The 13,314-nt window shown below is 51.9% G+C and overlaps 3 protein-coding genes across 3 annotated transcripts; 1 reads left to right on the forward strand and 2 right to left on the reverse strand.

The window, feature by feature from the left end:
- Positions 1–2,852: 2,852 nt before the first annotated feature.
- On the reverse strand, positions 2,853–3,467 carry KRP23_15214 (uncharacterized protein; the record flags this gene model as incomplete). Its single annotated transcript, XM_067886129.1, has 1 exon — positions 2,853–3,467. The coding sequence occupies one exon, from the start codon at positions 3,465–3,467 to the stop codon at positions 2,853–2,855; it is 615 nt and encodes a 204-aa protein (XP_067736717.1).
- Positions 3,468–5,636: 2,169 nt separating this feature from the next.
- On the forward strand, positions 5,637–8,132 carry KRP23_15215 ([F-actin]-monooxygenase mical1; the record flags this gene model as incomplete). The annotated part of the gene is made up of 1 exon (XM_067886130.1): positions 5,637–8,132. The coding sequence occupies one exon, from the start codon at positions 5,637–5,639 to the stop codon at positions 8,130–8,132; it is 2,496 nt and encodes an 831-aa protein (XP_067736718.1).
- A 719-nt stretch (positions 8,133–8,851) lies between these two features.
- KRP23_15216 ([F-actin]-monooxygenase MICAL3) lies at positions 8,852–11,197 on the reverse strand (the record flags this gene model as incomplete). The annotated part of the gene is made up of 1 exon (XM_067886131.1): positions 8,852–11,197. The coding sequence occupies one exon, from the start codon at positions 11,195–11,197 to the stop codon at positions 8,852–8,854; it is 2,346 nt and encodes a 781-aa protein (XP_067736719.1).
- Positions 11,198–13,314: the final 2,117 nt, after the last annotated feature.

Here is a 13,314-nt window from a genome sequence, read left to right on the forward strand (position 1 = left end):
ATGTTCACACAAAAGACATACTTGAGTCCAACAGTAAGTTGATCTCGTTGCCACTCCAACGCTTCTAGTCGCCCAAATACACGCAAGTTATCCACAGACGTCCAAAAAAAAATCTATTGATACCTCGAGTCCTGCTCCATTTGTCTGCTTTCGTTAAACCAAAATCAGGCTGGAAGAAACGAGATGGTGGCCAATTCTCTTCGACAGAAGCGGTGGGGGGAAGGGGCGATCGAAGATGTTCAACAGTTCGCACCTGCATCAAATGAGCCCAAGAACAGCTCCTGGAGGTCTGCAATGGCAACCAAAGACGCGGTTGTTGTCAAGCCTACCATGTTACTGCAGGTATCAGCTAAACGGACGATTAGTGGGCCAAAGAGCATCGTTGATACCGTCACACGAGCAAAAGATAATATCTCCTCGCAACCAACCTCTCGGACTCGAAGGAAGCTGAAAGTTTGCACTGCACTAGCAGTGTGTGCGTGCATATGCTGGTCACTTTGGCTCGTAATGCTGAATGTCGCCCCAAATGCGACGATAAACCTCGTGATGAATTCCTCAAACCTGGACGGAGGGTCCTTCTGGCGCTTTGTGGACACCCCGTCACCACTGTTTTGGACTGCTACGATCGGCCTGTCGCTTGTTGGTTTAGGCTACGTTTTCGTCTTGGTTGAGCTGGTTTTCACGGGAGCTCGCCTTCCAAGAGTCCTTCCTTTCAATGAGCAGCGTAGACAAATTGATAGCTGGAAGAATACCCTGGGAGAAAATGCAGGAGACAACTGGACCCCTTTCCGCTACTTTTCGTCAACACTTGCTTCAATTTCTCACACGGACAGTGTTGCTCACAAACGAATGGTAGGGATTTTTGTGCAATGGCTGTTATTTTCCAGCTAAATCTTGTCATGCTGTCTAGAATTTAGCCATGAAGTTGGTGGATCTGGTCATCGAGACGGTCATGTTGGTCCAAGTTCTCGAGACAGGGACCCCAATCCCTCTGGTGGTGATTTTTACGGTGGCTATCGTCTTCAATGCACTCTCGTGTGCCATTATGATGCTGCTCCCCGAAAAGAGAGTTTTTTTCGCTGAGCATACTATTGATCTTGTGTACGACACGTTTTGAGTTCACTTTTTTGCTTTTCTGTTTCTGTATTGACCATTCTCTCCGTGCAGATGCGACTTGTTCTTTGTCATCCTCTATCCAACGCTCGTCCTGATTTTCTGTCTCTCGGCTTTCAGCTTTGACCGAGTAAAGTACGCGATAAATCTTGCCGTGTTCCCGCCAGGATGGTTTGAAAGGGGCGCAAGCGCAGTTGCTGACCCAGTTCAACGAGCAGTGATTTACAAGTGCTTATCTTCGCTCCGCATCAACTCCGTTCTGGAGTTTTTCAGCCGAGTTGGAGTGAACCTCGCCTTGTGCATCCGCCTGCATAAGGTAGCAGGGATAATTCAAGCCTCGAGCAAGCTTCACAACAGCGTGTACCCCAAACGACAGCGAGTTGTTCCAGTAATTCTCGTGACATACGCAGTTTTGTTGGTTATATTCGTCGCACAGAGCACCACAACGTCAGCTGCCGTGTGTGAATCCTATCCTAGCTGTGCTGTTTTCGCTAGACGGTGGACCATACTACAGGACGACACCCAGTTACGGTGTCCATGTCTAATGCTCGTTGATTGCGACTTTGGCCCCAAGAGATATGCAGAGTGGCTACAACCTGAAGATATAACGGAGGATGTAGCGGATCTCGCAGCGATGGGTCTCCTGCAAGCTGTGCAGGTTATAAACCGCTTTTTACCAACACTTCCTGGCCAGCTTCGACAATGTACCAACTTGAGATTTTTGTACGTACTACTTTCGTGTTCGCTATACAATCGGATGCAGCTTATCCTTGGATATTTTGTGTTGCTAGGTCATTGATGTACACTCATACAACGACATTTCCTGAATGGTTTGGCGAGCTTACGAAGCTAGAGTATCTGTACGAAACATCTACAAAAATACTTCCACAGAGCGATACTAACTTCTTTGAATGCCTTAGGTTTGTGGAGGGAAAACCTACCGGCTCACTGGTTTCTCTACCCAACGACATGTTCGACAAGATGGCATCGCTGACGTACATGCATTTCGGTATGCATCTGTCACTCACTCAGGTTCCCTCCTTGCAAGGGTTAACAAACCTCAAGGTTCTGGAATTTGCTGGGCTTTTGCCGTTACAGGTTCTACCAAGTTTCGATAGCCTCCACGCCCTAGAGCGCATCGTTTTATCGGTGATGCCGCTAATTGATCGCCTACCAGACTTGGGTTCCATTAAGAACCTCCAAGCATTAAGCGCATACGACCGCGGGGCTTGGTGTTGCAACGGATTCTTAGGAACCTGCGACCTGCAAAGCCCTCTCTGCAAGGTTCACCCCGTGTGGGGGACACCAGCAGCTTCGTGTTTGGCTCCTTCTCAAACAGCTTCACCAGCAACGCTGAAGGCGACTGCGAAGTTCGCGGCAACAATCTGCGGGCCGGTGCTTCTGCCGACAGACCTGGAGCCGCCACCTACAGAGTCCATGGTGGCCCAATGCAACGGGACACTCTACAAGCAGTGCCACCAACCAGGCGTTGACGAAGCCATGTGCTACAGCTTACGATTCACAGTGCTGAGTTGTGTTCACAGCCCGTTCATCATCCAAATGAGACGGCGACAGATTCAAGAACGGGTGGGGGATACGTGTAACCCAGAGTTCGAGGCGTGGCTGGGCTGCAAGTGACAGCGAGACCCACCTACCAGACAAGAATGGAAAAACGCACTTTTCATTCCTGCACAACTACACGTAGCTGTTTCATGACCCTCTTCTCAACCCTCTGCAGATTAGTCTTCACCCCCCATGTCCGCTTCTTCTTTGCTGCCTCCGCCACCACCTGACGCCGGCAAGTCCAAAGGCTCCGTCGGGTTTGCAGCCGGAGCTTCCCCAACCGGAGCTTCATCTTTCGAGTCCGAAGTCCCAGCCGAGCTTTCATCTTCCGAATGACTTTCAGCTGGGGGTTCGTCGTCCCAACCGACCTCAACGTCCGTGGACGAGTCCCCCACCGTGACGTTGACAAAGCTTCCGCTTCCGCTCCCACTGCCGTCGGATGCACTCTTTCTCTCTCGGTTCTTGTAGCAGTTGATGTTGTCCTTGCACTTGTCCTTGTCCTTGCTGAACATGCACCACGTCGACGACTTGAGCGAGCACCAGCCGTAGCCGATTGAGTTCCAGCCGAACTGCGCCTCCATAGCCATCGCGTCGTCGTCTCCGGTACTGACATCCAGCGTCATAGTGTCCACTGCGCCACCGTTCAACGCGAACACATCCACGGCGGCAATGCACCCGACGAGCAACGCGGCAGCCCCCACGACCCCGAACAAAGTGCGGATGGCACGACGTCTCTGTCTCATGCTTGTTGCATCATGTTGCGCTGCCTGCTGGTACGCAGACAGCAGCATGGCCGCTTCCTCCCCACGGTCAGCCCTCATCACGAATCCCCGATCGAGAACGCCTCCTGCCTTCGGTTCAAGTCGAACTATGACCGAGATATCGGAGACGAAGGATCTTTCACCACGAAGATCCACGCACCATGAGCGGCTCACAAGCGTCGAGGGTCAACGCCGAGGGACGCGAAACCTTTCTTGAAGATATCTCCCTTCCCGACCGCACATTTCGACACTTGTGGCCTTTCATGGGAAATGTCGGCGACTAGTTGCACTCGATGACCTAAATGAGGTTGGCAGAGCGGGCTCGGCATCTGTTCCCTACGGTTGAGAGTAACGAAAGTGTTGAGGTTCTTGGGGGCTATAGCTTGGTCATAGAGAAACTACCGCCATCCGAGCACCTTCACAACCTGCACCAAGCTCCCTACTGGAATGTAGCGATTTGTCCATAATACACATTGTAGCTATCGCATCGTCGCCAGCTGAGCGACGTTCTCTGTAGCTCTCTTTGGTCGCACCCATTCCTCGTACGTCTTGAGCGCAATTCCCCAGATGGGGCACGAACCTAGTGCCAAGGCGCCTTTTCTGCGATGTTTGGGCACTCTCGTCTACTAAGGTGACCATCAAGATAGAGAAACCCACGATGGAAACTACTACCAAGTAGTTTCGCTTGGGGTATATCCTACGCTTCCTCGCTACTTTGTGGGGGCTCCAACTCATTTTACTGGTGAAAGCAGAGCGTAAAGTTGACGTGTCGTTGTATGTGGTTGATCTTGCTTCAAGTTGCTCCGAACGGCACAATTGATGTAGTGATGCAGACGCGGGAGTTCAGTGATGGATTTTCTGGTTGCTTTTACGCGTTTGATACTTTCGACCTTTGGCTTTCTTGTATTGTGCCTCACAGTTCTCGGGAATTTTTTTTTGTGGTCCACCACTCTCCCAAGAAAAACTGGATATGACTGCTTTGGGTAATGCTCCGGGGCAAGCGTGACATCAATCTCCTGGGTAAAGTTTAGTCAAAGGGAAAGGAAGAATCGACGAGTAGCTGCTCATTTGTCCTCTGACTCAGGGTGACCAACATTGGCATGCAAGTAGAGACGGAAACCGCATCGCTGACCACGGCCAGCGAACGAGGCTATACAAGCAGCCAGCGTGGTCTTCCGTCTGTGCACTTCGATAACTGCACAAGATTGCTTCGGGCCTGCGTACAAACCGCATGTAGTAGGATGTATCTACATGGTAGTCTCGTCGTCTGGAATGTTGGCCTCACCAATGCGGGCCGGATCCGTACCGCGAAGCTCGTCAAGGTTTGCTCGTGGAACCTGACAGAGAGTAGAGGTGCGTGACCCCATCGTCCGAAGGGATTTGAAGACTCGTCGAGCATCTCGAATATCTGCATTTGGAGAACATGAGTCATGATCAAGTAGGTTGGTGGACATGTTACATGGCCACCAATCCCTTTCTCTATACAATTTGTGGAAGCAACCTCCAACGTACATCGTATGATATCTTATAGCTAAGTGCTCTCCGCCAGCCTCGGTGATTCACCCCCATTGCGTGCCTGGATACTAACGGGTGATTCACAGCACCAGCAATTTGGGGGAGGTGAAGGCAGTTTCAACAACCGTCGGCGGGAATGAAAGCAGCAAGAGGGAGCGCTAAGTTACATGTACACAGGAACAACTGTACTACCTGCTACCAACACAAGTCACGTTGCGATCGATCACTGAAGTAGTACACGAGCTGCACTGACAACGGTAGAAACGGGGGTAAAGTCAGTTACTGTACTACTGAATTCAACTTTGTCGATCACAGTGGACCATTGTGGCACGATACGATGCGCCGTATGAGCTTGCAGACCAACTAAGGCTGCTGCACCGAAAGAAAAAGAGCTAATCTCATCCAACGAAAAGCCTGACACAAAGGGAAGTTGGACAGTAGTCAGACGAAAAAGGAAAGTCGTCAGATAGTAAAGCTCTGAACGAACGCCAAGCTTCCTGGCGTCCAGAAACCATAATGGTTAGCTTGTTGATGCGCCGAAGCCACGTCTAAGAGTTAAACAAATGGAGCGCTAAATGGCACGCGTTCTATCAGGTATGTAGGACACCCTTGACATTCGGGAACGAGTCTTTTCACTTCCCAATCTGCGGCGGTCCCTCGACGCGGTCTCTCAAGGTCTGACAAATGGCAGCTCTCGCTCATTCCACCCTGCCGTCCTTGTCTCCGGTGCCCAGACCCTACAGCATGCAGAAGATGGAGCGCCGACCTCCGATTCATCACGCGTCTCGCGACTCGTTCGGACGTGCTAGTATTGGGGACAACCAGGATGTGTACATCGGAGAAGGACTCATCGGCCCCAATGGCATGGATGATCTAGACGAAGACGCCCCTCACAAGTCTCACCACCACGATCGGAAACATCTCGACTATTTGGCGATCGACATCGGGGAGAAGTACCTCGACGACATGTACAAGGAGGACGACACCGACGACGACAATACCGACGGCGAGGAAGGAGGATTCCTCAGCGACGGACCTCCGACGTCAAGTTCCTATCACTCGATGCAGCGGGCAGCAGTAGTCAAACCGGCCGAAGTCGACTCGGTTCTGTTGGAGCAGATTGAAGAGGAGGAGCAGGCGGAACGCCACCGAGTGGAGAAAGACGTGGCGTGGCAGAAGGTGAGGCAGCTCCTGATTGAGGAAGAAGAGAAGGCGGCAGGTCGCAAGAAAACACGGACGTCTTCTGGAAACGGCGAAGACTACGGGACCGTCAAACTGCTCGACTCGTTGACGAGGACGGGGAGTGATGGGGCTCACTGCAACAGCAGTGGATACTCGGACGCGACGCCACGCGCGAACAACACGCGGCTGGTTCCCCACCCGAGAGATCCGCCACAGACGTTTGCGCGCCACATCGGCAGCCGACTCGCGCATTTTCTGCATGGGGGACCAGCCTCGGTCCACGGAAGTGCCGGCTCTCACTCGTGGCGCTCTCAGTCCTCTTCGTCCAGTAGCGATCTGAGCCAATCCACGCTGCTGGCGACGCTGGACGAGGTGACCAAAGTTTGCCAACGATCGGAGCTGTCGGAGCTGTCGATCGCGCAGATCGCGTCGCACTTGACTTCGATCGACCAGATCGTCCGCGAGGACATCGCCAATCACCACAAGAGAGGGTCGCGTCGACTGTCGTGCACGCAGAACACTTACGACTCGAATGGGTACGACATCGAGTACCGAGTCCCGACGTACCCCTCGGATCGTCGGGCGAACGTGGCGCCAACTGTACGCAACTCGTTCAAGGCGTTCACTGCAGCCCAAGATTTGTGTGATACGCTGGCCGCTTTCAACAACCTCGTGAGAGATTGCGGCCTCAACGGCGTCAAGGTGGACGAGCCGTGGTACGTCTACTATCACATCCGAGCTGCGGTGTACAGCAAGTTGGGCTACCGTCAGAAGCACCTCTTCAAGCTGCTGGACGCGCGACTCGATTTGGACGTGTACAAGCAGAGACCTGCTGCTAACAAGCGTGTGTGCATCGTTGGCGCGGGTCCTGTGGGTCTGCGTGCAGCGATCGAGTTGGCGCTGCTTGGTAGTCACGTGTCGGTGCTGGAGAAGCGAACGAAGTTTAGCCGTGAGAACATGTTGCACCTGTGGCCGTGGGTTGTCCAGGATTTGGCCACGCTTGGAGCCAAGGTCTTGTTCTCTAAGTTTTGCCGGTCCAGGACGTACTTCCACGTGAGTACGCGCCAATTGCAGGTCGTTTTACTGAAGGTGGCGCTGCTGATTGGCGTGAAAGTGTACTCGGCCACGGGTTTTGAGTCGATTGTACCCCCTCAAGTCGAAGAAACTGGTGGCAAGCCGTTCTACTCCGTCAAGACGGAGCCTCAGATCCCGATAGCCGAGTTTACTGCGGTTCTAGGCGCCACCGGAACGAACAACCAGTTGGCTGAGCCTGCCGGGATCAACCGCTTTGTGTTCTCGAACAAAGAGTCTCTGGGCATTGTCTGCTACTTCCCGAACCTGGAGACAGCGGAGGAGACGAAAGTCAAGGAGTTCTCGTGGACGTCTCAGCTCAAGCATCACATGCTGCACAAAATGCGTGAGGTTGGTATCGATCTGGAAAATATCGTGTACTTCCGAGGCGAGATGCACTACATGGTGATGACTCCGAAGCGACACAACTTGCTGGCTCGTGGAGTAGTGAAGAGAAACTACGAGAGCCCGGGAGATCTGGTGAGGGATACAAATATCAACCAGAGCGTCCTCCACTCGTTTGTCCGGCGGATTGTTGAATTCGTAGGCATCCCAAGGAAGACGGACTTCACCCGCGTCAGTTTGTTCGACTTCAGCTCCCTCACCCGCGCCGAGAAGGCTGCCAGTGTTCTGACTTCGCATGGCAAGAAGCTCTACGTTGGATTGATCGGAGATTCACTGCTGGAGCCCGTGTGGCACGAAGGCGTGGGTACCTGTCGCGGATTCCTGAGTGCATTAGACGGTGTGTGGATGGTGGCACAGATTGGCAGGACGCCTGACGAGCAGATTCTGGCTGACCGCGAAATAGCCTACCGAGTGATGCAGCGTCTGTCGGGCCACCACCGTGATGAGATGCAGAAGAACGTGCGCAAGTACACTGTAGACCCCAAGTCGCGCTACATGGTTCATTTCCCTCAGATTGTTTAGATGCACAGAAGTGTAATTGTTGTTAATGAATTGCGAGAAAAAGTGTGTGAATAGCATTCCCGGCTTTTGATGTTTAGACATTCGCAGCAATTACTTGCTTGCTACGAACCAACTGTGATCTGGGTTTTAGAGATACCGTTGTGCGACCTCATTTCAGAGGTTTCCCGACGATAACCAAGAGCACTCGACTTTCTCCCTAATGCAACCTTACTTGCGTAGTATTTAATGAAAAACGCACTTGAAAGCGTGTTTGCCGTGGTAATTCCATAATTGATCGCGATAAACATTTCCGGTGACCCAATTTCCGAGCTCGATCGTACCTTTTCTGAATGAATGCGAGATTAACAGCATGAAAACCCCAAATAATTTCACGCTTTATTTTTTAAGCTAACTTTACTCCATGGTTAAGCGGCCTTCTATTTGATGTTTATGCTATTTCCTTTAAGCTAACTTTACTTGTTCGAGTTTTTCCCGGACAGTGTGGTACATCCTACCACTGGTAAATCTTACATGGTTTGATTTGGCTTACACGATTTGAAAACGACTGCATGGTATAGTGCAATAGTGGTTGAAAGCCAATGAAACAAACCCGAGTAATCTGAAAAAGCAAGCAGACGGATATAATCGAATGTTATTTTGTGTTTTGCGCCTTTCACGAAATCATTGCAAATTCAGGCTGATAGACTTAGGTTTTGAGGTGCCTATCTTAGTACTTCTAACTAGATAACTTGGGGGAAAGGAACCATGTAGCGCGACTTGGGATCTACAGTGTACTTGCGCACGTTCTTCTGCATCTCGTCACGGTTGCGACCCGACAGACGCTGCATCACTCGGTAGGCCAATTCACGGTCAGCCAGAATCTGCTCGTCAGGCGTCCTGCCAATCTGCGCCACCATCCACACACCGTCTAATGCACTCAGGAATCCGCGACAGGTACCCACGCCTTCGTGCCACACGGGCTCCAGCAGTGAATCTCCGATCAATCCAACGTAGAGCTTCTTGCCATGCGAAGTCAGAACACTGGCAGCCTTCTCGGCGCGGGTGAGGGAGCTGAAATCAAGCAAATTGACGCGAGTGAAGTCCGCTTTCTTCGGGATACCAACGAACTCAATGATTCTCTTGACAAACTCGTGAAGAGCACTCTCACTGACATTTTCTCTCTTCACCAAATCCGTTGGACTCTCACAGTTCCCCTTCACCACTTGCCAGTGGAGCAGGTTTTTGCGCTTCGGAGTCATCACCATGTAGTGCATCTCGCCTCGGAAGTACACGATATTTTCCAGATCGATACCAACCTCACGCATTTTGTGCAGCATGTGATGCTTGAGCTGAGACGTCCACGAGAACTCCTTCACCTTGGACTCCTCTGGCGTCTCCAGGTTCGGGAAGTAGCAGACAATGCCCAGAGACTCTTTGTTCGAGAACACAAAGCGGTTGATCCCGGCAGGCTCAGCCAACTGGTTGTTCGTTCCGGTGGCGCCTAGAACCGCAGTAAACTCGGCTATCGGGATCTGAGGCTCCGTCTTGATGTAGTAGAATGGGTTTCCTCCCTCTGACTCCAATCCTGGAGCCGCAATCGAGTCGAATTGCGTTGCCGAATGCACCTTTACACCAACCAGCAGCGCCACCTTCAGTAGAACGACTTGCAACAATCGAGTACTCACGTGGAAGTACGTCCTGGACTTGCAAAAGTTCGGGAACAAGACCTTGGAGCCCAGTGCCGCTAGATCCTGGACAACCCACGGCCACAGGTGCAACATGTTCTCACGGCTAAACTTCGTTCGCTTCTCCAGCACCGACACGTGACTACCAAGCAGCGCCAACTCGATCGCTGCACGCAGACCCACAGGCCCCGCGCCAACGATGCACACACGCTTGTTAGCAGCAGGTCTCTGCTTGTACACGTCCAAATTGAATCGCGCGTCCAGCAGCTTGAAGAGGTGCTTCTGACGGTAGCCCAACTTGCTGTACACTGCCGCCTTGATGTGATAGTACACATGCCACGGCTCTTCCACCTTGGCGCCGTTGAGGCCGCAATCTCTTATGAGGTTGCTGAAAGAGCACAAGGTGTCACGTAGATCGGTCGCGGCAGTGAACGCCTTGAACGAGTCGCGTACGGTCGGGGCCACCTTCGCCTGAATGTTTGACAGTGCAGCTGGCGTCGGGTGGTCACGGAATTCCGTACCAAAGTCGCTCGAGGCATTCGAGTACTGCGTGCTTGAAAGCTCACGAGATCGTCTCTTTTGCGGCCAGTTCATGTCGTCACGCACGATCTGGTCGATTGATGCCAAATGGGCCGAGATCCGTGAGATCGCCACCTCTGACAACTCCATCCGTCGGCAGGTTTTGGACATTTGATCCAGCGCAACCAGCACCGCCGATCGAGATGGCTCGCTGTACGAAGACGACGACTGAGACGACTTCGTCGAGTGGTTGCTCATTTCATCCGAACCTTGACTACGTTGCCAAAAGTTTCCGATTTTGGCGCCCACGCGGTCCACATGGCTTGCAAACGAGCTTTCAGGTGCTGACGTCTTCCTCTGCGACGTCCTCTGGGCGCGCGATTGCTTTGCTGGCACTTGGTCCACGTAGCAGGCCTCTTGACTTGGAGGTTGGGGCGCCAAGGAATCCAGTAGCTTGACGGTGTTGCAGTCTTTGCCCTGCTCACGTCTAGGAGAACTGTTCACGTACCGACTCTGCGGTTTCTTGTGCGTTGACGCCTTCTCTTCTTCAGCGATCAGGAGCTGCCTCACCTTCATCCAGGCCAACTCCTTGTCCGTCCGTTTGCGCTCCTTGAAATGGACCGCATCGACCATCATCCTCTCCGTTCGGGTCGAGTCTGCTTCGTTCGGGTTCGTCACCGCCTCTTGCCCATCGGAGTCGGTGTCGTCGTCCTTGTAGATATCGTCCAGGTACTGCTCACCCACGTCGGTCGCTAGGTACTCTAGAACCGTGCGTCGCAGTGGAGACCTGTCCTCGATGTCAAGACCATCGATGCCGCTGGGACCTTCACCGTCACAATCAACGATACTGCCCCGTTCGAACTGGTCATAGTCAACGTGCATGGGAGGTCTGCGTTCCGACTTGTACATGGGATTTTAAGGCTCACGTGAACGGATCTGTCCGAAATCGAAACTGAATCCGATTTCCCGAACGCCGACACGGCCCACACCTGAGGCGATAGGGAGATCACTCCACGCGAGGTGTCTGCTTCAAGCAAGGCTGGTATCTTTCTTGGTGTGCATGCACGAGCCGGGTTCTATACCCACCATACGGGAGCGTAGCAATGTTTTTTTTCGTCGGCGGTCGTTCAGATCCATGCGTACTTCTCTGTGAACGCCTTGAAACAGCCAGTCGCACATGTACTTGCTGCTTATCAATCGTGGTTGGCGTAAACGCCGTCAATTGAAGCAGTTGGTTATCGAGAAAGTTGTCGCGGTGTCCAGCTACATGCACAATTTGTGTTTTTTTAAATGCATGCTGTGTTATTATTAAAATAGTGTTCGCCTCGAAAGTCAAGTTTGATAGTGTATGGGTATCGGCGCATGTACTGATGCACTACAGCAGCGAGCAAATGCGGCGCTCGCTTCAGGACACATCAGCTAATGCCATTCAACAAAACACCACGAAAACACCACCGTTCCAGTGGCCGCTGTCCGCTTGTGTGCGTGGGAATCTAGATCACTTGATTGACAGACAGCTGAATGGCAGGCACGTTAATGTAAGGGCAAGCATTTACCATAGACGGTCACAAGTCTGCATGTACGATCCAGTCCAACACGAATAGATTGATGATGCCCACTGGCAGTTTGAGATCCGGGGGCATCTCGGTGTAGTTGATACCGCCGGTAAAGGTGTCGAGTCCAACATCTGCAGGAGCAGGTAATGCAGTAACATTCCGTTTAACGTAAATGTTCTTTCGTGTTGGAGGTGCTTTGCTTAGCATCGTTTTCGTTTACTAGACAGGAATGAATTTGCTTACGGGTAGTGCTTGTAGTTCACGTAACACGGATTCACCTCCGCCGTCATTGATCTGAAGTCGAGTGCGCTGCTATCCATGCACTAGATTTTCAGCTTGGGAGCCTGCAAGGGAGATCTTGGCCGAATACTCTCGGTGCCACCAAGTTGGTGGATATTATATAGCTGAAGTGGCTTCGTGAGTCTGGTCTGTACACTGGCAAATCCCAAGTGCTTCTTTCATGCTGACGATTGTCGACAACTTGCCAACAATAACTGTCTTTAACTACTACATGTACAGTGGTGCAACTTGGTTTGGCGTGCTATAAACTTATAACCTAGGCTAATATAGCTTGCTTTAAATGAAAACTAAGGCTAAACACATCTTGAGAAGTAATGCTTTCGTGATTATGATATGGTGCACCGTGCCGAAAACGAGGTGCATGACTGTAATACATGTGTAGGGTGGACGGTGCAGGACTCAGTGCATGAGTCTACCCATGACGTCGGGGGCAGCCAAACCAGTCATTCAAAACTTGAAGCAGTCACGCAAGGCACGTTTTCAACTGCTAGCGTAGCGAACAAATCTTATTCAGGACACATCAACCACTTCCGTTCGCACGAATGGTCGGTCGACACTCCGAATAATGATCATGCCGATTTGGTCCGATCGTTCGTGGTCGGATATGTTGCTAAAAACTTGAGGTAGGATACTGGCCGAGTGCACAACCGCAGCCCAGTTAAGACGAACATGGCGAACGAGGCGTGTACCGATGGTGAAGACGAATTGAAATGTGGTGCATGTACTGTATTCGTGTTCATGTGGATAAAAAAAATTGAATCCCCTCCTTTCCGCGTCGCATGGGTCTCCTACTTCTGCCGCAATCTGCATACGGCGCATCTTGATGGTAAGTGCATTCATCGTACAAGCCACGACCATTAGACGTTCGTTGTAGGGTACAGCTTGTAGCAAGTTGCCAGATTCGTTTCACTGGGGCCACGATGTGTAAACGCATGAATTCCAGGATTGCTGGACCATCGGGACCACCACGTTGACACGGGGAGTTTCTTCTCAGCTGCCAAAGTGGCAGGGGTGCCACGTTCTTAGGGCGGTCGATAGACAAACACTTCGCAGCCGGGAGCCCCCACAGCAAAATGAGATTGCTTGACAAGTCGCACTCACCCAAAAAATGATATCAACATCGCAGTCTGCGTAAGACTGATT

Source organism: Phytophthora ramorum, assembly GCF_020800215.1.
Source record: "Phytophthora ramorum isolate Pr-102 chromosome Unknown Phyram_PR-102_s0026, whole genome shotgun sequence".
Taxonomy (NCBI): domain Eukaryota; phylum Oomycota; class Peronosporomycetes; order Peronosporales; family Peronosporaceae; genus Phytophthora; species Phytophthora ramorum.